The sequence below is a fragment of the Homarus americanus genome, unplaced genomic scaffold, assembly GCF_018991925.1.
Source record: "Homarus americanus isolate GMGI-L3 unplaced genomic scaffold, GMGI_Hamer_2.0 scaffold32583, whole genome shotgun sequence".
Lineage (NCBI taxonomy): Eukaryota > Metazoa > Arthropoda > Malacostraca > Decapoda > Nephropidae > Homarus > Homarus americanus.
The window spans coordinates 22,425,199-22,448,051 of record NW_024713129.1 but is presented as its reverse complement, the minus strand read 5'-3'; the positions used below and the strand labels follow the sequence as shown (position 1 = coordinate 22,448,051).

At 40.6% G+C, this 22,853-nt stretch overlaps 1 protein-coding gene and 1 long non-coding RNA gene across 3 annotated transcripts in view; one reads left to right on the top strand and one right to left on the bottom strand.

Annotated features, from left to right (window-relative positions):
* LOC121869413 overlaps positions 1-2,849 on the bottom strand; it is a 76,584-nt gene extending 73,735 nt beyond the window's left edge. For both annotated transcript variants that reach the window (XR_006089551.1, XR_006089548.1), the window contains exon 1: positions 2,634-2,849. This is a non-coding gene — a long non-coding RNA (uncharacterized LOC121869413). The remainder of the gene's footprint in view (positions 1-2,633) is intronic.
* A 3,939-nt stretch (positions 2,850-6,788) lies between these two features.
* On the top strand, positions 6,789-17,569 carry LOC121869392. Its single transcript, XM_042370743.1, has 5 exons — positions 6,789-7,164; positions 12,775-12,918; positions 13,953-14,098; positions 16,552-16,651; positions 17,156-17,569. Exons 1-5 carry the CDS (start codon positions 6,916-6,918, stop codon positions 17,306-17,308), a joined length of 792 nt encoding a protein of 263 aa, XP_042226677.1. The 5' UTR covers positions 6,789-6,915; the 3' UTR covers positions 17,309-17,569.
* Positions 17,570-22,853: the final 5,284 nt, after the last annotated feature.

Genomic DNA, 22,853 nt, shown 5'->3' with positions numbered 1-22,853 from the left:
CGGGCAGGCGGGTGGCGTGGGGAAATAAAAAATAGCGTGCGCCGGACACTCTCCAGCGTAATGGCGTTAGCGACAGCGGAATGTGAGAATGTTAGGTTCTGGCGGGCAGCGTTAACGGTAAGCAGCGGAATGCTGGGACGGCTCAATGTGAACCAACTGTATATATCCCTGGAAACATCAATGACAGAATCCAGGAACTATATCTAACCTAACCGGGGCCAACCCTTTCTGGTGGGGTTTAAATTCCTAAAATTCCCCAGATGACAGACACTAAAATAAGGTCAATTTATAATAGTAGCCAGGTTTCGATTTTTCCATAATACTTTTTTCCTATGGTTCTTGTTGTGATTCTAAAGAATCTGACCTTTGTTTCTGGTGCTTACCTAACCTAACCTAACCTCGAATCCCCTTCAGTGTTGATCATGGTCTTACCTTAGAGGCTTACGTCGATGTCAGAATGTGACACGTTTGGCTTACCTATTACCGAGAACTAAGCTCTTCAAGAAGATGTCGTGGTTTTTTAACTCCCTATATCTCCGTCATTTCTCGTCAGCACAAGAAGTGCCATAGAAGAAATTTGTCTTATTTTTGGTAAAGGTGTAGATGAGGGTGACCACCAGAAGAAATTGTCCGAATTGGTTAAAATATTTTCTACACACTAATATCATGACATTAAACACAAAAATGGACACAACAACGCATAGAACGGTACTTTTACATTAGTGCACACAACTTTCCTACCCCAAATCTATTATCATATTTGAATAAGACGTTTAATTTTAAGATAGTTTTCTTCTATTACATTACCGTCGCAAACTTATAATAACAGAGATAGCGCAAGCCAGATATTTCTCTATTTTCTTCCATTAATCTTCTGCCATTATCACCTACCTCACCTCCCACTCTACGTGTTTCCTTCATAAATCGCCATGCGCATGCATTACCGTACACATTACGCGGCCAATCAAACACGGTTTTTTTCCCACCAATTAATATGATTTGTGGTTCAATTCGTGGTATTTTTGGGCCAATCAGATTCGACTTTTATTTTGGGTCTCATATTTTTAAATTCAAATTCATTTCCGACCATGGAAGTCTGCGATGGGTGTCACTTCAATTATATGGAGTTGATTGCGTATTTTGGGGAAAAAAAAACAAACAAGCAATATTATTTTTTAGATCTCATGGTGTTCTCCCGACCTCAGTAAAGTGTCCTAAGTGTAAGAACGAATGTAAATATTGTCAAGACCGACATATGTGGCATAGTGGTAACTAGTTCCTTATTATAAAGACAAAGAAGAGACGTTGATGTTCGTACACCGTCAGTGATTACAAAGGAACATTTTAAGAAAAGTGCCATTTTCACCTGTACTAATCTCAGAATCGAATGACGAACCAGAACCAGGCCAATTAAGAATAGGTGATTCCATCATATGGTGAGAGTTAGGTTAGGTCAGATCATAGGCAAGGCCGGATTAAGCTTAATAGGGGCCTGAGGCACAGATCAACTTGGGGCCCCCTACCCTCAAGATATATATAAATAACAAGAACAAAATATACCCAAATTTATCAATGATTTCATCAATATTAAGCTCCTGCAAAATAACACATTTAATGTTCATAAGAGACAGAAAATTGAGACGTTACTAGGACATGGTTGGATGAAGTTCGTGTTTTATACGTTTCAACTTCGAGAATGTTTGGATTTGGGGGCCCCTTAGAGTCGGGGGGCCTGAGGCCAGTGCCTCAAGTACCTCATGGTTAATCCGGCACTGAGATTAGATTAGGTTAGGTTAGTGTGGAAAGTTGTTCGGACACATTTCCCAGCCTCCCTTGGGCCCTGTTCACCTAGCAGCAATGTAGGTACCTGCTGTAAATCGAAAGTTGCGAATTCATATTCAGGGACAAGTTGTTGGACCTTCCAATAACTTGCTTAGACATAAACCATTGACTCTTCAGGCTTCTACACCCTTAACTCATGAGACATAAAGGCAAGCATGAACTTAGCATGCTTCCCTGTTGGGCGCTGTAAATGCTTCTGCGCTTCACCTTACACAAGGTTGCAGGGGGGGGTGCAAAAAAAAAATCTCTAAGCGTCTGGGGCATGAACAACGGGTTAGGTTAGGTTCCCTTGGTTGGTTGGTAATATAATTTATTTATTCTAAAAAAGAAATCCAACTTTTTCCGTTATGATTGTTGGGTGGGAGAGGGGTTATCTAAAAAAAACACGAGATATCCGGTGGAAATGAACATCAAATTCGTTCAAAACTCATCAAAATACATAGGAAAAACTTATTTTTAATATCTAAATAAGGACCGGTGTGATACTATAAATTGACCTAATCAATAAACAACTTCTGCTGGTCACCCTCTTCTACACCTTTACCTTATTTTTGTTAGGTAATGTGGTTGCAAACAATAAAATAACGGAATTTGAAACCTGGCTACTATACTAAATTAACCTAAAATAATACCATATTTAGAAGTTGCCAATACCTAATTAATGTTCTGCTGGAATTCGTGTTCTTAACTTTACCACCCGAGAAGTGACCGACCGCCGATCAGTGGCTAAGAGGAGACAGTACATACAGCATATACAGCAATCAGCCAGAAAAAAAATCTCTGCCACTTACTTCTATGCTCGCTTGAGTAACTTTCCTCTATCATTCGGTAGTCTGCAAGGTATATAATTTTTCTGATATTCAGTATCAGCTTCCAGGCCTTTGGTAGCGTTAGCAAAGCCAGTATCTTCTTTGGTTCTAATCAAAGCAGGGATCCCAGCCTCCCACACAGCCAAGCCAACTCACACACTGAAAATTTTCCTTGGTTGATGTCACAGCTTACGGGAGTCACGGGTGCACCACACGTTGTTTACCGTTTTCTGTAACAGTGACTAGGAGTCAGGATCACATAAGGGGTAGCTTAATTATATTCTACCAATCACTTTTTTGGGGGGGGGGGTTATTGTGTATAATTGTTAAGTAAATAGAGGAGAAATTCATTAACCTAGACATTACCCTAAAATGGGTTTGATGACCCTAGTTTAGTGTATTTTACACTTAAATGGAACCACTGAGTGTTGATCAAGTCCGGCCTTCACTCAGTGCCGTCACAAAACTCTCTGGCAGATTGCTCCAAACGTTTAAAATTCTCACTCCAAAAAAGTTTGCCCCCACTGTTTTCTGGACTTGTGGCTTCCTTGACCTGTGACACCTTGTCGGGCGGGCGTCCGCCAGCTCTAGGTATGAACATTCGACCGAGTAATGCCCCCTGAGATGTTGATATACTTCAAATAGGTCGCTCTTTGCCCGTATGTAGCATAAGATAGGCATCTGTAGGCGTTCTAATCTCTCTGGGTAGCTAAGGATCCGCAGAGCAGACACCAGTCTGGTGGCCCTCCTTTGGACATTTTCAATCATTTGACAGTCTCTAATATATCTCGGAGACCAATCAGGGTGACTGTGTCATGGTCACAGTGACATAGATGGTCTGTTAAAAACCTAATAATTTATATTACGCTCCAAGCCCACAAAACCCGTAACCCTTGCTTTGCATTAGCTTAGAGCACGAAATCATCATCTGTACCTGTCACAAGCAGGGTACCACAGGGCAGTGTATTGGGCCCGCTGTTGTTTGTTTGTTTCATAAATGACATGCCTGACGTTGTACACTCCTCCATATAAATGTTTGCCGATGACGCCAAGTTATTTCGGGAATCGAGAACCAAGCGGACTGTGAAGAGCTGCAGAAGGATCTCTGTGAGATCCAAGAATTGTCGAAGAAGTGGCTGCTGAGATTCAAAGTCACGAAGTGTAAGAGGATGCACCTGGTGTAAGGGTCCATTTCCTTACTTCAGATTTATTCTCTTTATTCTTCTTTCTATACTTATATACTTATATTCTTCTACTCTCAGTCTCTCTCTCTATAAGTAACTATCTTATATTTCTTTGCTTATATTTTCTAAGTCAATATTCTTTTCTTTACTTCATTTTTCTTTCATATATTATTATATTTCTCTGAATTTTATGTCCTTACTTTCTCTCAATTATATCCTGTTGTAGTTATATTCTAAACCATGGATTAGTCTGGGAAACCATGGCATTCTTATTATAACACTTATTATACTTACCACGGTAGCCTGCCACCACCCAAACTTTTATTAGAATATAACATATCTCATTGAACTGTTAGGTAGCGTGCTAGCGAGCTTCTTGGCACGTGAGTTACAATAGTTATTTTCTGAGAACCAACGGGTAGAAGGAATAGAGCGGTGATACTTGTAGTTTACTTATCCCATATTTATTAACATATGGAGTGAACAAGATATTAATTAATTACACTCAGACAAGACTGGACCACTTACTTTTACTTATTTTTACTTTTATCCTCTTCGCCACTGATCGGCTTGTTAGCCGCTTGGGCGATCGGTCACGTCTCTGATTACTTTTCCTTTTCATTTATCTTCTTCACCAAAAGATCGGCTCGCTAGCCACCCGGGCGATCGGTCACGTCTCTCACGCACTGTTGGCAAATACTGGGCATGCACCGGCTCCTGAATGCACCTGAACCCGCTCCAGTGTTGGTCAAGTTTTGTCTTGAAAGAGCTCACACTCGGTGCCGTCATAACACTTTCTGGTAGATTGTTCCAAGAGTTTACAACCCTCACTCCAAAAAAATTTGCCCTCGCGGTTTTCTGGACTTGCGGCTTCTTCAATCTTGAGCTGTGACCCCTTGTGGGGCGAGCGTCCGCCAGCTCCAAGTAAGGACACTCGACTGAGTAGTGCCCCCTGAGATGCTTATACACCTCAACTAGGTCCCCCCTTGCCCGTCTGTAGTATAAGCTAGGCAAGTTCAGGCGCTCCAATCTCTCAGGGTAGCTGAGGTGCCGAAGTGCAGGCAACAGTCTGGTGGCCCTCCTTTGAACATTTTCAACTAACTGACGGTCCCTAGCATATCTAGGGGACCAGATGGGGTGACAGTACTCTAGATGGGGAAGCACTTCACTCCTGAAGATCGTTACGAGGGACGAACCGTCTAGATATCTGAACGACCTTCTTATAAGACCCAACAATTTATTTGCCGATAAGATTCTGTTTCAAAATATTTGTACAGAGGTTCTGAAGATTCCATCAACCCCTCAGGATGTGAGGAGGCTGGGACAAAAGCAGGGGATAAGCCTCGCCCCCTCAGGACCGGGGAAGAGAAATGGCAGGTTATTCGGCACGCAAAAAACTTAGCAAGGGGTCACAGCTCAAGATTGAAGAAGCAGCAAGTCCAGAAAACTGTGAGGGCAAACTTTTTCGGAGTGAGGGTTGTAATCTCTTGGAACAATCTACCAGAGAGTGTTGTGACGGCACCGAGTGTGAGCTCTTTCAAGACAAGACTTGACCAACACTGGAGCGGGTTCAGGTACATTCAGGAGCCGGTGCATGCCCAGTACGTGACCGATCGCCCAAGCGGCTAACAAGCCGATCAGTGGCGAAGAGGATAAAAGTGTGTTAGCTTACTCACAGTTAACTCCGCCTGGCTCTCTGGGACTCCAAGAACCTTCATTGAGGAGTGTGGAGAAAATGCTCCTGACAAACTCAGAACTCTGGTCAACAGTGTATCGCACACTGGGAATTGATGCTTTCAGATGCACTACACTCAATTAGATCATTTTTATCTACTTCAACTAATACAACCCCACATGAGTGTTTTTTTTTATTTCAACGACGCTCAACTCACGGTAGTTCACTAACATTATGGCTTATGTCCCCTGGACCAGTGCTGCTTCGACGTTTTGTCCGGTCTAGCGAAAATGAACCTCTAGTAGACAAAGTTGAGCTCGTTGATGTGAACCCAACCTATGCTAGCATTAGGTATCTAGATGAACGCCAATTAGACAGTATTTGTCCGTGATTTGGCCCCGTGTCCAACGAGACTGACAACCCCTCTGAAGCAGCATGATGTCGAATCTAATTACAAGAATCAGCCCTCTCGAGTCCCTGACAATGAGACGAGTGATGGATTCCCCGACTAGACCTAGTATTCAAGGTTGTGACTTACCGTGTGAAATACCCAGTGAAGATGTTCCCCCTTTCCGGTGAGACCCAGAAAGTCTACTCGAGTACCAAAGCCATCCAATCGTTATTGCTTGGATTAAAATCATGTAAATTAGTATCTTGATGAGAAGTGTGTATTTGAGTTATCTGCCGTATTTACGTACTATTATATTGTATATTTTCTAGGAGGAAAGAATGTGATACTTTTAAAATATCATTATGGAAACTACTGTAATATTATTTTGTTCTTGTTTGTAAGTATCCTTTTAGTTTATTTCATTATTAGGATAAAACCACCATGTTATATTATGTTCATTGTTGTTTTCTCTTTGAATTTTTACATTTGCTTTTGTGTTATTTCAGATACTTAGTGAAATGGGTCAAGTAAAGCTTGGATGTAGCAACCAAGTGTTGTATTTACGAAATAATATACATATATGTCCTTTACAAACAAGAACATTATCAATTCAACTGGAAAATTTCATACAGTGTATTCTTAAAGCCAGTGTTAATAAATTTCCTTTGGTTACCGTTAAATATAACTATAATTACAGAAAACGGTTATTATGTCAACATAAAGAAGTGTTCTAAAATCCATTAAAATTACTATATATCAACAGCTTACTTAAAATATCGCTTAAGAATATTTAGAAGTTACGAAAAAATATTCATATGAATTAAATTGTCATATATTTTGGATTCCTTGACAAATAAACAAAGTGAATTTTATTGTTGGAACGACAATTTCGTAGCAGTTTTCGATGGCCATGTTTTTGTACACTTCACACCGTCTTGTGGAGATATTTTCCGGTGAATAGCTCGCGGATGGCCTTGTGCGGCGAGTTTACAAAGTGCAGTCGTGTGCTGAAACATGAATGGGGGTTTAGGGGAGTCACCAAGTGGAGGGTCGAGGGAGCTTGTGGCTGTGTCGGACCTTGAAGCCGTCGGGTTAACTCGGCCACATTCGGTCCCACTCGTCAAAATCGTCACCTCTACTACCCACCTCAGTGACGTCATTAACAACCCCCTCAATGACGTCATCACTGCAACCCCAGACGTCACCATCCACGCTAATGATGTCACCTTGTCACCTGAGGCTAATATTATCACCTGTACAAGAGTAAGTATAGCCCACTTTGAACCACCAACATATAGTAGTTGCCTCATAAAAGTTAAAATAACTCGAAAACTATAAATTTCTGAGAACTGCTACAAAATAAAATATTTTTATTATACTATTTTTAAATACTTTACTGTAATAATAAGAATATACTGTGAACAAATAAACGAATTTGTAATTATTTTCTGGTGGTAGCGGTTTCCTCATACAATACCCAATATCTATCAACATCCTTCTTCCTCACACAGCCACTGTGGAATGCTCTGCCTTCTGTGTTTCCATACCCATACAATGTCTCGTTTCAAAAAGCTGGTTTTCCTGCATCTTTGTGGTGTACATTAATAAAATCCTTTTCTCTTCTATTTTTAATTTATTTTTACTCTAATTTTTCCGCCCCCATGGTCGATGACCTGTGCCTGGGTGAGCAATTCCCCGAAAAAAAATGGAGGAATTGTTGAAAAGTTTTGATTGAACTTCAAAACTATTTATTACATATAATACAAGGTGTTCGTTAAGTCCCGTTCTGATTTCAAACATATATTTGTGCAAACGGCATAAAATATTTAAATGCAATTTTTTGCATTTGCAAAGGTGAAAAACAAAGCTTGAATAGTTACTCTTTCAGGTTGCTGATCTGACTTCTGTTTCGTTTACACAATTGTGGGGTTTAAATTGTTTCTCTTAGTTTGACAACACACATTCATCGTTTATCACTACCCATTGAATTTTTTATTTATTTATTTATTTATTATTATTATTATTATTATTATTATTATTAAAATGCGAAATAAATATTCAATATAATAATAATAATAATAATAATAATAATAATAATAATGTAGTGGACGTCTCCCCTACAAACTGCGTAGCAGCCACCACCTGCTATCACATTCCAACGTACCGTTGCCTAGCAACCAAGCGAGAGCTGTCCCCAGATGTTACCGTATCTTAGCAACGGAACTAGTCACCGGCTACTTCTCGGTTTTTCCCAACATGATTCATAGAGGACTGGCGGCTGCTGCTGGGTATATAAGCTCTGTCTCTCCATTGAGATTGATTCTGCCCATTTTCCTGAACAAGCAACACCTCCTCCAGCAAGCTCCACGCTGTTAACATTTCATTCAACCAGGAGGCCAGCAACAGGCAACATCTTCCCTAACGAAGCTCCTGCACATCTACCTCCTTCAACACGCTACTCACCGAACGTCTTCTACTGAGCAGCCCCACCACACGGCACCTCCAGCACCAGACTGTCTTTCATATAACTTATATACAAGAAAACCACATTAGAGTTTCCTTCCATCCTGAGTGCTAGACAACATTAATATTTCGATACCCCTACAATAATAATAATAATAATAATAATAATAATAATAATAAAGGACCACAAATAAATACAAAACTAAAAGAAAAACAAAATTATGGTGAGAAAAGATATATGTATGTTGTGTTGTCAATAGTAAGAGAAACAATTGAGACCCTGCAATTGTGTAAATGAGGCAGAAAGTCAGATCAGCAACCTGGGACTTGGTCACAATTTTTATGATGCCATATGGCAGCAGGGTCTACCATTAGACAACACCTTATGCTTCCAGTATCTTCCAGGCGGTAGTACCTCCCTGTTTGGTAGCTGCCTGCTACCTACTGACTGTGGCTGAAGACCGAAGTGGAGTGGTCCTAGTCTTTCTCATGCCTAACAGTTTACAGCACTCACTGAGCACAGATGACTCAAAGTTTTTGCCCTGGTCCGAGTGCAACTCGTGGACTACACCAAACAAGCAGAAGAACTGGTCAACCAGCACCCTGGCAATGGTAGTGGCTTCCTCATTTGGGATGGCATATGCTTCTGGCCACTTAGTGAAGTAATCCATGGCCACACAGATGTACCTGTTCCCATCTGTAATGAATGGCAGAGGTGCCGCAATATCCACTGCTACCTGCCTCCACTGGTGCACATGTATAGTACAACTGCATTGGGGCATGCATGTGTAGCTTGGTCACATATTGGTGCTTCAGACATCGCATGAACGGCACCATTCTTCCACATCCTTGCGCATGCCATCCCAGTAAAACCTTTGCCACAGGCGACTCAGGATCTTCTTCACTCCCCTTTGTCCACTGGTTGGATCGTTGTGCATCTCTCCCAGGATCTCTGACCTCATCTTCTGGGGAAGTACTGTCTGCCAGGACCTGTTGAGGCCATCTTAAGTCACCCACTGCCACTGTAGCAGACCATCCTTCAGCCAAAGAACATCCTACTGTTTTTTCTGTTCTTGTTTTGATTGTAGCTGTTCTTGCAACCATTTTTGTTTCTCCTTGTGTTCTCATTGTTCTTGCAGTAATTGTTTCTGTTCTTCTCATTGTGATTGTAAGAATTGTGTCAGATCAGCCATGAAAATCTCCCCTTACCTGACCTAGCTTCGGGGTCTGGACACAGTCTCCTTCCATCTTGACTAATATCTCACTGCTATGCTATCCCACTCCTGACACCAGTGTTACAAATCCCTTTCACCGCTTCCCAGCTTCCACCACTGGTTACCAGCAGCCAGGTCGTATACACAGAAGCAGTAGATATATCACAAGTGTTGTCGAATTACCACTGGCTGTCTCGCCAATCTCCATTAATTTCCTGATAATCAGTATCAGTGTAAAGATAAAACAACGGGCAGGTAGATTTCCACCTAGTCACAGAAACACACTTTATTCTTCTTTAATAATCACTAATTCTTCACAACACTGTTCACAGGGTCTGTCTTCACAACGGCTTCACACTTTGAATATGTATACAGTCAGCACACTTCCAGTAAACAATTCCTTAGTCTTTTCACTTTATATTGCTCACAACAATTCCACAATACTTGCACAATAATTTTCTTCAGTTGTCACTACTAGGCTTGTATACTTCACACTGTGAGCAGAAACAGTTGACTCATTTATAGGCCACTAGCAGGTATTTATTACATTTCGTCAGATTCCTAGAGCATTCTAGAGATATCCAGACATTGAAGGTCAGACCGAGACATGCCTGGGGAGTTCTAGAGTGATCTAAGCTTACATTACGTAAGTAAATCATAACAAACATGATGCAATACATTCTAGAAAATTCTTACATAAGTAATACATCAATATATCAAAGAAAATCTCCCTAAACTTTCCAAAATAACTGCTGCTTGGGATAGAAAACAATCAAAACACCAAGTTCACAAACATCAAAAATTATAATACATCTCCTCCCCGACTTACGACCTACTCGACTTACGACCACCCGCACTTACGACCTGCCTCAGTCGTACCAAAATTTGGTCAAATTACGTATTTTCGAGTCCCAAAGTCAGTACACAGACAAAATTTTCATTTGTAATTCACTTTAAAATGGCCGGCAAGCTTAAAAGTGAGTGTTTTGTGGTGCTGAGAAGAAAAAGAGACACCCATATTTTATTTTCTATGTATTATGTAAGCATTTCCGACTTACGACCATTTCGACTTACGACCTGGATGTCGGTCCCTAACCCCGTTGTAAGTCGGGGAGGAGCTGTACATACCAAATTATGCCTCGGCATAACGAGGATGGTTGGCCCTAGGGCCGAGTGTACTGCGCACATCATTGTCATTCCTAAAAACCCCCTTTAATTCATATTACGCTACATAACATTCAAATCCACCGCGCTTGTAGAATCTCAGAGAACGGGAAACATTGATAAAGGATAACTCACCTACTCAATGTTACTGTTGTATTGTACCCAGGTACAGTTATATAATATTAATTGTATGTATTCATAGCATTAAGGAGAACTCAAGGTTTCCATAAGATGATTGGGGAAGTCCAGTTGAGCCGGACTAGTGTAATGATCTGGAAAAAGGATAAATGTATCAGAACTATGTGAGGTGTTGGGAGTGACCCAGAAACTATACGTGAAAGGAAATATCTTGTATGCATCGGTGTGAACTTAATACACCTCGTCTCCTCGGGTGACATATACCCACAATATGTACAGTGATCAGAGAATCTTATGTCTGTGTTCAAATAGTGCAATGAGTGTGAGGAGGATCCCTAATTACAGTTTTAAGTGAAGTGGATATACCAACGCCATGAACATTCGGCTTTTGTTTCAAGGTCGCGTCCTTTGTGCCCGCCTCGAGTGTGCCGCTTTGATATGATAACCCAATGATTTTATCTACGAACTAGCAAACCAGAACCTTACCTTAGTGTGTAATTTAGGATTAAAATATGTGTTTATAAGACATGAGGTTACAATATACAGGAAAGAGGAAAGTGTTCAGGTGAGAACCGTAAGAAATAAAATTACAAATTAAAGATTGGAAACTGTAGGCCTACGCGGTGATAGCGACGGGGCACTGCCCTCAGTATCCTCCATTCTCTCATCACCTAAGGTCAGTGAACTTCATCGGGCTGTATTCAGCCCTAAAAAGAAGAGACTTATATAGCAGTTATTACAGTTAAAGCTTTGCCTGATGTATAAGTGAAATAGTAATGTGTTAGGGTGTGTGATAACCGCCCATCAGGCTTTATTTCTCAGTATCCTCTGTTCTCTCATCACCTAAGATCATTCTAAGAAGCTGGAATAATGTTTCCAACAGCGATGAGAATCTTGTGAAGGGTTCTGAGGCGAAGCAGCTGAAGCTCAACAGTTTGTGAAACCATCGTCGAAATGTTTGGAGTCGTACGGAGATCATCAAGGACAGTCAAAGCTGTCTGCAGTTGAGCATCAATGGTTTCCATCTGGCGCGGAAACTTGAGCAGTCCATGCAACTCATATTTTATGTTCACTACGTCCTCAACACTGAGAACGCGTCCAAGGGGTGCAACACGCGCACCTGGCTTAAGGACATCTGTGAACATATTTGTCAACACAACGGTGCTACAAAGCAGTAGGAGCAGCACACTGATGATCCAAGCCATTCTGTAAGAGTTTTAATGCATTTTAATATTTGTTTGCAGAACGAAGTTTCAAACGATACTCATTAGGCACACTCTGCTTGTGTACTGTTTGAAAAGATGTGTCTATGACATCATTAACATTCGTCTGAAAAGATGTGTCTCTGACATCATTACCATCCTTGGGTAGTAAATCCTTATGGCCCTTTTTAAGACAATCCGCATGCACTACATCTGCGGTCTGTGCATTAGGCTTCCAAATTTTAAACTTGTTGCCCGCTTCTTTGGCAATAATGTGGAATGGACCAGAAAATTTGGCTGAAGGCTTAGAGTTCCTTTCAGGTTCTCTCACCATAACAGCATCGCCTATTTCTAACATGACAGGCTTAGCCTGTTTATGTTGCTTAAAAATCATTTCAGCGCATGACGCTGCTAAATGTTTCCGTACTTGGCCATGAATATCTGTAAAAACGCTGATCTGTTTTGTCGTGAAATCATCAAGTGGAGGGTTCTTAATGTTCATGAGATCCCTTATTCCATTGAAGAACTCTCATCCCAGGGTACACTGATCCATCACTGAACCCTAATATACAGGGGTGTTACTGCTATCAATGCAATGGACAGCTAACTGTGGCATCCTGGGTTTAGATTTCAATTGATATTTTGTGTTATATGATATCTGTCGTTTATTTTTCTACTTTTTTGTACTATAGGAAAACTGCACCACGACCTCCACACATCATATAACACCTGCCACCTCATCATCACTTGGGGAAACCAAAGCAACGGCAACCTTTCACATAGAACCTGATTGGAGAGAGGCAGCACAAGAACCTGTCCTCATAGTGAGGTGTAAGGTTAGTATGTACAGACACTATGTTGAGATGCAGTGTTGTAATAAGTTATGTCAATGAAACTACCCATCTGTGACAGTAACAGTTTTACCGTTAGGCATGTTGCTTTGTTATTATTATTATTATTATTATTATTATTATTATTATTATTATTATTATTATTATCATTGTGAAAAAGAAACTTAAAAACTTTTGACTGCTCATCAACTCTTGTTTTCATTTCAATAGATTTCACTGAATGGTTACAACAGATGGACTTTCTCTTACATTAAATTCATATTCTTAAATACATTATGTTATCACTTGCTTGTTATGTTTTTTTTTCTTCGTTATAAGGTGCAGTTTGTATACAGAAGGCTTCAGAATTTTTATTTGCTTTTATAATGTAGCACTGTGGTGTCCATTGGTGGAAAATCCATTATAGTCTACTGGTCTCTGTCTTACAGATTCTTGGAGTTTAATTCTGTTCTGGCTGCTAAAGTTTTTTGTAAATTTGTTCTGTTCTACTCTATCCTCAATAGTGTCATCCATATAATTATTTTCATATCACGTTTACTTCATTTTAAATCTTTGTTGGTATCATATTCAGTACAGTATTGTGTTATTAATACAGTTAGTTACATCCTAAATCATTCAGAATGTACATCATTGGATAGTATTTCTCCGTAATGGTGGTGTGTCAATACCTCTATGTGTGCCAGGAATAAACCTCTTCATTTGTTCAACTTGGTGTATACTTAAAGTACAGTACAGTACAGTATGCAGCTTTTCAGTCTTAATACATACTGTACTGAGATTACTGTACTGGATATGTTATGTTTTAGATTAAGTCAGATTATTGGACTTATTTATACTACTGTACTATAATTTATCTGATAACTAATTGATGGTACTAGAACCAGTGATTGAAATTATGACTTGAATCTATGCTGATTTGGGTCACCTCATGTTCTTTTTGAGTCTCAATTTGAGTGTCTACCTATTACAGGTCTAAAGAAAACTTGTGGCCTCTATTATCTCGTTCTGTCATGTTTCAGAAAACTGCAGCAGAGTTAGTGAAGAGCAAATTTGGGTCAGGGTCCCGAGGAAGGTGTATAAGACTGGGGAAGCAGTGGTACACACCTACAGAGTTTGAAGCCCACTGTGGAAGGTCTGCCAGCAAGGATTGGAAGCGAAGCATTAGGTAATGTATGGATGTTTTGGAATACAGTACAGTACATAAATTACTGTACCTCATTTATTTCATTGTGTAATTGAGTATTGTTTCCAAGGTCCCATCTGTAGATGAACCTGGGGCTAGGTGGTTCAAGTACAGTACAGTATATGCCGTCAGTACTCAGAAAAAATGGTATGGGAAAAAATTGCACTAGGTTAAAAGGCAGAGCTGACTCATTAGGAAAAAGTACACAAAAAATATTAATGTTTCTCAAGGTCAGGAGACTCATAGACTCCGGTGGGAATACTATACTGCATGTACAGTACAGTTAATGCTTCTTTTTTACATCTTCATTAGTAAGTCACTTAGTAAAAAATTTATGTAGAAGTGCAAAATACACTAGATAAAAAAATTACACAATGCTGCACAATACACAACACTGATTACATTGGATATACAGTACTGTACGTACAACAATATGGTGACACAAAGTTTCAAAACCCTCATGTGGGTCTCAGGTCATGTAAGATCAGATTAAGATCATATAACCAATGCACATTAGACCTGGCCTCACCTGAAGTTTACCCTTCCTGGCACTACCTGAGGTGGGGACTCTGACCTGATTGACCTGTAACAATATGTTTTTATGCTGACACTGGTCATTTGGCTGTATGCAAGACCATTTAGCTAGAGATCTCCCTATGGGGATTGCTCACGTTTTCCTTTCAAGAAGCATAGTGAACCCTCAAGGCGTGTTCAATGCTCATGGATTTTACTGGAATTATCGTGAGAAGGCGTAATTGCAATTACAAGGTTGCAATGCTTCTAGTATGGTAAAAAAATAATAATCATCCTACATATACCTGTATGATGAATTTTGCTGATGGACAAGGATGGATATGACATTTAAACATTCATACTCTACCTCCCAAAATTTGATACTTTATGTTTGTTTACCCAAAATCAGACCACTAAATTTGAAACCCATCTGCAGATAATACCACGGTAAATCTCATTCAAGCCTCAAGGTATGTTTATCTCAGGCATTTTGTATATTCATTAATGTAGTGTGAATATATAGAAGGTCTCTATATAGAAATAACCCTTCAGTTTTGTTGATGTCTTTAGGCCTATTCTAATCTAACACATGCATGTGTGAAATCACTTGCCATTAATATAGAAGATACATTTGTTAATTCTATTGATTGAGTATATCTTTATTTGATTTTTATTACCCACAACCAACAGTACAGTACTACATTGAATTAATATTTTTTTTGAGGCCCCATTAGGTACTGAATAAAGAAGCCTGTTAAAAAGGATTTACAGCTACTTCTTGTTTTACACAGTAGGCGACAAGTGTCTGTCTCTGGCGCTCGGAGAGTGGCACTGTATATTACATCTTCGTCCCTTTTGCCTCCATCATCTTCGTGAAATGTTTGTTATTGTGATTAGCTGTTTGCGTACAGCATACCAACATTCCCTTTTTTCTATGTTGGCAGACCTGGAGCAAGTCCCATGCAAATACCACGATTTATACCACCTGGAAAGCGACATACGCCCATGGCTTGGGCAAACCTTACCATGAGGATTCCTCATGAGGAGAGCCCACATAAAACGATCTTGCACACAGTTGATTGACATGCTGGTCAGTAATTCCAACGCCTACATGACAACCAATGTCATGTGACAGTATTTATTTGATATAATCACAGGGACCTTTACTAGATGACGTGGTGGTAGAAGGTAATTAAAGATTGGTATGTTAAATAAGCCTAGAGGAAAGGAGGATAAAACAGGGAGGGCCACCAGACTGGTGCCTGCATTATGGCACCTCAGGTACCCATAGATATTAGAATACCTGCAATTACCTAGTTTATACTTTAGGCTGGGAAGGGGGTGACTTAGTAGAAGTCTATAAACACATCGATATTACTCAATTGAGTGTTCATAGTTGGAGCTGGAAGACTCCCACCCCACTAGAGGTCATAGCTTAAGGTTGAAGAAGCTACAAGTTCAGAAAATTGTCAGGACAAAATTTTCCCAAGTGAAAGTTGTGAACTCATGGGACAATCCACTGGAAAGCATTGTAGTGGTGCCAAGTGTTAGTTTATTCAAGACCAGACTTGACCAACACTGGTGCAGGTACAAATGCATTCTGGAACCAGTACTTATCAACAGTGTGTAACAGCGATATGACCAACCACCCAAGTGGTAATCAAGGCAATCAGTGGCAAGGAGAATTAAGTATGTGACTCATAATTGAGTCCTGAGTTTAGTCCCCAGCTTGGGTCAGATGTGAGAAGAAAGTTATTTACTGTGACCTTACCAAACATCAGAGTCTTTCTCTGGATATTCCTGTATCCTCAATTAACACTGGACAAAGAAGGCCATAACAATGAACACACCAACTGCTCAAGTGGCTAGTAAGCTGATAAGGGGTGGAAATGATAAATTAAAATTGTCCTTTTCCTTTGCAGATTCCAGGGTCAGAGTTTACTAACCCTAATAGAAGATGGTTACCTCCAGGTCCATGCTACTTCATGCTCCTGTGGTGCTTGTCTGGATGATGATGCTGCAGTAAGTGTATAAGTATTCTCACTTAACAATTCCTCCATTCTCTGTTAAATGATGATCTATTAGTGATTTAATTTAAAGCCTTAACACTGCCTCTGTCTTAAGCTTTTACCACCTTTACTACAGACAGTTTGTATTGGTTATAAAGCTACTAGCCTCACTCCATCATTATATTTGACTTTTACAACATGAATGGAATATAATGGATCCAATTTCTACTATTTTACTCTAAATCTTTATAAACTTTTGTGACTTCTATGCATCACTGGGACGTTTAACCTATCCCTTGTAAAAAAAATGACTGTGATTAGATTATGTCATTTGACTCTGAACTCCTCTAAAACAAAAGATAACAGTGTACGCCAGTTAGGTTACATTGGGAATAGTTATGTTACGTTAAGTTAGGCTAGGCTAGATTATATCAAATTAAGTTAGGTCAGGTTGGTGTATGTAAAGCAGGAGTGAATTTAAATTTTAAATTACATATAAGTTTTGCTTTAATTTCAGGCTGGCTCAGTCCGCCTCCATCGACCATACAAGCGGAAAAGAAGAGAGCGATTCTTTCTAGACACTGAGAAAACCCTTAAGCACAGTGTATCAGAAGACCATGGATCTGCTACCCCCACAGGTCTGCTTTGTGGTGTACAGTGTGTCTCATAGGCTTTGGACACATGTACAGGTTGTCTCATAGGTTGTGCATGCATGTTTAGGGTGTCTCATAGGCTGTGCACACATGTTTAGGGTGTCTAATAGGTTGTGTACACATGTACAGTAATCCCTTAAAGCTCGTTGGGGTTAAGTAAAATGGACCCCATGAGGAAGCAAAATCCACGAGTTTTTCATGCCAGTTCCAGGAGTGTGCAAAATACATATATAAATAGCTATGTGCACATGTATATGGAGGATACAGGCCTGACTAATACAACGTTTAGCATGATGCAAACTGCCGTAAAGCATGAAGGCTGTTGCTGGTATTGCCCTGACTGCGTAGTCAAGGTGAATGAGGCGATTGCAAGCCATAGGGGAACGAGTTCCCTAGGGACGAAAATAGATGAAGCTGGAGTCTTGCTGGTTGCCAAACTAGAACAAGTTGGGAAAGAGATCCTTGCTAAGACTGAGGAAGTAGCCGACAGAATGGAGGTGGTTGCTAAGAGGAGTTATGCTGAGGTATAAGCAGGGCCATGGGAGGTGGCGGAGAGTAATGCAGGATCAGAACAGGTTCTACAGCGGCTAGGGACTCTGAAGAAGTGTGTCGAAGAAATTAAAATTAATGGGAACGTTTCCAGCGCAAGAACAATATAATAGTTTTTGGAGTCCCTGAGAGCCAGGCAGAGGGATCTAAGAGTAAGATAACACACGCTAAGATTCAGTTTAAGAATATTTGTACAGAGGTTCTGAAGATGCCATCAACCCCTCAGGATGTGAGGAGGCTGGGACAAAAGCAGGCGAACAAACCTCGCCCCATCAAGATCACACTAGTGAGTGAGGAGGAGAAATGGGAGGTTATTCGGCAGGCAATAAACTTACCAAGGAGCGAGACATTTCGGAGTGTATTCATTCACCCAGATCGCACGGTAATGCAGAAGGAACAGCACAAGAAGCTCCTGCAGAGCTTGAAGCAGAGAAGGGAAGAGTCGAGGAGGAACGGGGACGGGTGTGCATGGGTTATATTCAGGGAGAGGGTAGTGGAAGCAAGTGTGCTGACACAGGGCCAGGGGACAGCAGCGCACCCGCCACTCACTCTACCCCCTACCCAGGAGGTGGCACCAGCTCTGCCTATTAGCCGGGAGGAGGTGAGCGCCTTGTAAACAATGACATTTCTAACCACACCCTGCAAAATACTGTACAGTGTACTTAGCAAATGCTGCAGCTTCTGAGAATGGGGGGGGGGGGTTACTACTAAGAGCAGAGACGTTACCGAAAACAAATTCTAGCTTGAATATAATGTACGGTACACTAATAGTGACACGTACCTTGATAAGAGAGAGGAGTTTGAAACACTACTGAAGGTACACCAACCAGATATTGTAGGAGTTGTAGAACTGTTGTACAAAAACAGGAGAATCGATCCAGAGGAATGTGAGTTCAGTATTGCTGGATATGACTCATTTACGAACCTTTCTCAAGAAACTTGCAAGAGGGGTGTGGTTATCTATGCTAGGCAAGACCTTAGAGCCAGCCAGGCGAGGGTACAGGGAGAGGATGTTTTTGAAGAGTCCAAGTGGTGTAAAATTTAACTAAAGGGATGGGACTTACTTATTGTCGGGTGTATCTACAGATCCCCAAACTGTGGCCCACTAAATCAAAGGAACTTAAGAGCCTTAATAGACAATGCGGCGATGCTCAACCCTAGCCACCTCCTTGTCATGGGGGACTTTAACTATGGCGACATCGACTGGAGAAATGAGTTCACCCCAAATGTCTTGAATAACCCTGCTACTCTTTTTGTTGAAACTCTGAGAGATAATTTTCTGTTCTAACATGTTAGAGACCCGACACATTACAGAGGGGAGCAAACAATTAAGACACTAGACCTCATCATAACAAACGAGAAGGGTATGGTGGCCAAATTGGAACACCTTGCCCCAGTTGGCACCAGTCACCATATAGTGTTGTCATTCAGATTTAACTATTCCCTAATTCAAGATAAGGCTAGGCCAAGGTGCAAATAATACAAGGGAAATTACAACGGGATGAGGGAAGAGATGAGGGGTATCCACTGGCCTGACTCGTTAAGGCACAAGAGCGCAGACAGTATGCTGAATATCATAACTAGTAAAGTGACCCATTTGATTGATAAATATATACCCAAGACCAAACCCAGTGCCTCTAGGAATACGAGGGGATCCCTACACATGAACCATGTGGAGGTCAACAAAGTTAAGAAGAAAACCCACAAATTCAAGACATGGGTTGGGTCAAATGATGAGCAAGACAGGAGGATGTATGCAAGAGCCAGAAACAAAGCAAAGATGAGTGTAGAAGGGCTGAAAAGGAGTTCCAGAGGTCACAACACTTTCTGGTAGATTGTTCCAAGAGTTCACAACTCTCACTCTGAAAAAGTTTGCCCTCACAGTTTTCTGGACTTGCGGCTTCTTCAATCTTGAGCTGTGACCCCTTGTGGGGCGAGCGTCCGCCAGCTCCAAGTAAGGACACTCAACTGAGTGGTGCCTCTTTAGATGCTTATACACCTCAATTAGGTCACTCCATGCCCATCTGCAGTATAAGCTAGGCAATTTCAGGCGCTCCAATCTCTCAGGATAGCTGAGGTGCCGAAGTGCAGGCACCAGTCTGGTGGCCCTCCTTTGAACATTTTCAACCAACTGACAGTCCCTAGCATATCTCGGGGACCGGATGGGGTGACAGTACTCCAGATGGGGAAGCAATTCACTCTTGAAGATCGTGGGATGAGCCTTCTAGATATCTGAATGCAGGTTTACAATAGTGATAGACAGTGCAGGTTTACAATAGTGATAGACAGTGCGGGTTTACAATAGTGATAGACAGTGCAGGTTTACAATAGTGATAGACAGTGCAGGTTTACAATAGTGATAGACAGTGCAGGTTTACAATAGTGATAGACAGTGCAGGTTTACAATAGTGATAGACAGTGCAGGTTTACAATAGTGATAGACAGTGCGGGTTTACAATAGTGATAGACAGTGCAGGTTTACAATAGTGATAGACAGTGCGGGTTTACAATGGTGATAGACGGTGCAGGTTTACATGTGATGAACAGTCTTGGGTTTACAGTAGTGATAGACAGTGCAGGTTTACAATGGTGATAGACAGTGCAGGTTTACAATGGTGATGAACGGTGTGGTTTTACAATAGTGATAGACAGTGTAGGTTTACCCAATAGTGATGAACAGTGCGGGTTTACAATGTGGTGATAGACGGTGCGGGTTTACAATGGTGATAGACAGTGCAGGTTTACAATAGTAGATAGACGGTACGGGTTTACAATAGTGATAGACGGTGCGGGTTTACAATGATGATGAACAGTGTGGGTTTACAATGGTGATAGACAGTGCGGGTTTACAATAGTGATAGACAGTGTAGGTTTACAATAGTGATAGACAGTGTAGGTTTACAATAGTGACAGTGTAGGTTTAATGGTGATGAGGTTGGGTTTACAATAGTGATAGACAGTGCAGGTTTACAATAGTGATAGACAGTGCAGGTTTACAATAGTGATAGACAGTGTAGGTTTACAATGGTAATGGGCAGTGTGGTTTTAAGCAAGTGATAGACGAGGTGCAGGTTTACAATAGTGATGAACGGTACCAGGTTTACAATAATAGTGATAGATGTGTGGGTTTACAATAGTGATAGACAGTGTAGGTTTACAATGGTGATAGACAGTGCAGGTTTACAATAGTGAGTAGACAAGTGATAGACAGGGGTTTACAAGACAGTGCAGGTTTACAATAATAGTGATAGAGTGTAGGTTTACAATAGTGATGTGTAGGTTTACAATAGTGATGAACAGTGTGGGTTTACAATAGACGGTGATTTACAATGGATAGACAGTGCAGGTTTACAATAGTGATAGACAGTGCAGGTTTACAATAGTGATGAACAGTGTAGGTTTACAGTGATAGACAATGCGGGTTTACAATAGTGATGGAGCAGTGCAGGTTTAATGGTGATGAACGGTGCAGGTAGTGATGAACAGTGCGGGGTTTACAATAGTGATAGACAGTGTACGGGTTTACAATAGTGATGAACACAGTGCAGGTTTACAATAGTGATAGACAGTGCAGGCTTACAATAGTGATAGACAGTGTAGGTAGACAGGTTTACAATAGTGATATGCAGGTTTACAATAGTGATGCAGGTTTACAGTGATGGCAGTTTACAATAGTGATAGACACATAGTGATAGACAGTGCAGGTTTACAATAGTGATGAACAGTGTGGGTTTACAATAGTGATAGACAGTGCGGTTTTTATGTATTGATAGTGTGGGTTTACAATAGTGATGAACAGTGTAGGTTTAATAGTGATAGACCAGTCTTGGGTTTACAATAGTGATAGACAGTGTAGGTTTACAATAGTGATGAACAGTGTAGGTTTACAATAGTGATAGACAGTGTAGGTTTACAATGGTGATAGACAGTGTAGGTTTACAATAGTGATAGACAATAGTGACAGTAGGTTTACAGTGTTTACAATAGTGATAGACAGTGTAGGTTTACAATAGTGATAGACAGTGTAGGGCTTACAATAGTGATAGACAGTCTTGGGTTTAATAGTGATGAGACAGTGCAGGTTTACAATAGTGATAGACAGTGCAGGTTTACAATAGTGATAGTGATAGACAGTGTGGGTTTACAATTGTGATGCAGACAATAGTGATAGACGGTGTAGGTTTAATAGTATGGTGCAGGTTTACAATAGTGATAGACAGTTTACAATAGTGATAGACCAGGTTTACAATAGTGATAGACAGTGATAGACAGGCAGGTTTACAATAGTGATAGACAGTAGCCCAGGTTTACAATGATGATAGACAGTGTGGAGTTTACAATGAAGGTTTACAATAGTGATAGACAGTGCAGGTTTAATATTGATAGACAGTGCAGGTTTACAATAGTGATAGACAGTGCAGGTTTACAATAGTGATAGACAGTGCAGGTTTACAATAGTGATGATGTAGGTTTACAATAGTGATAGACAGGTGTAGGCTTACAATAGTGATAGACAGTGCGGTTTACAATGGTGGAAGTAGACAGTGCAGGTTTACAGCCAGTGATAGACAGTGCAGGTTTACAATAGTGATGAACAGTGTAGGTTTACAATAGTGATAGACAGTGCAGGTTTACAATAGTGATGGAGCAGTGCAGGTTTAAAATGGTGATAGACAGTGCAGGTTTACAATAGTGATAGACAGTGCAGGTTTACAATAGTGATAGTGCAGGTTTACAATAGTGATAGACAGTGCAGGTTTACAATAGTGATAGATTAGTGCAGGTTTACAATAGTGATAGACAGTGCAGGCGGGTTTACAATGGTGATAGACAGTGCAGGTTTACAATAGTGATAGACAGTGCAGGTTTACAATAGTGATAGACACAATAGTGATAGACAGTGCAGGTTTACAATAGTGATGATAGACAATAGTGCAGGTTTACAATGCAGGTTTACAATAGTGATGAACAGTGCGGGTTTACAAAAAATTCTTTTTATCTCATAAATTCTTT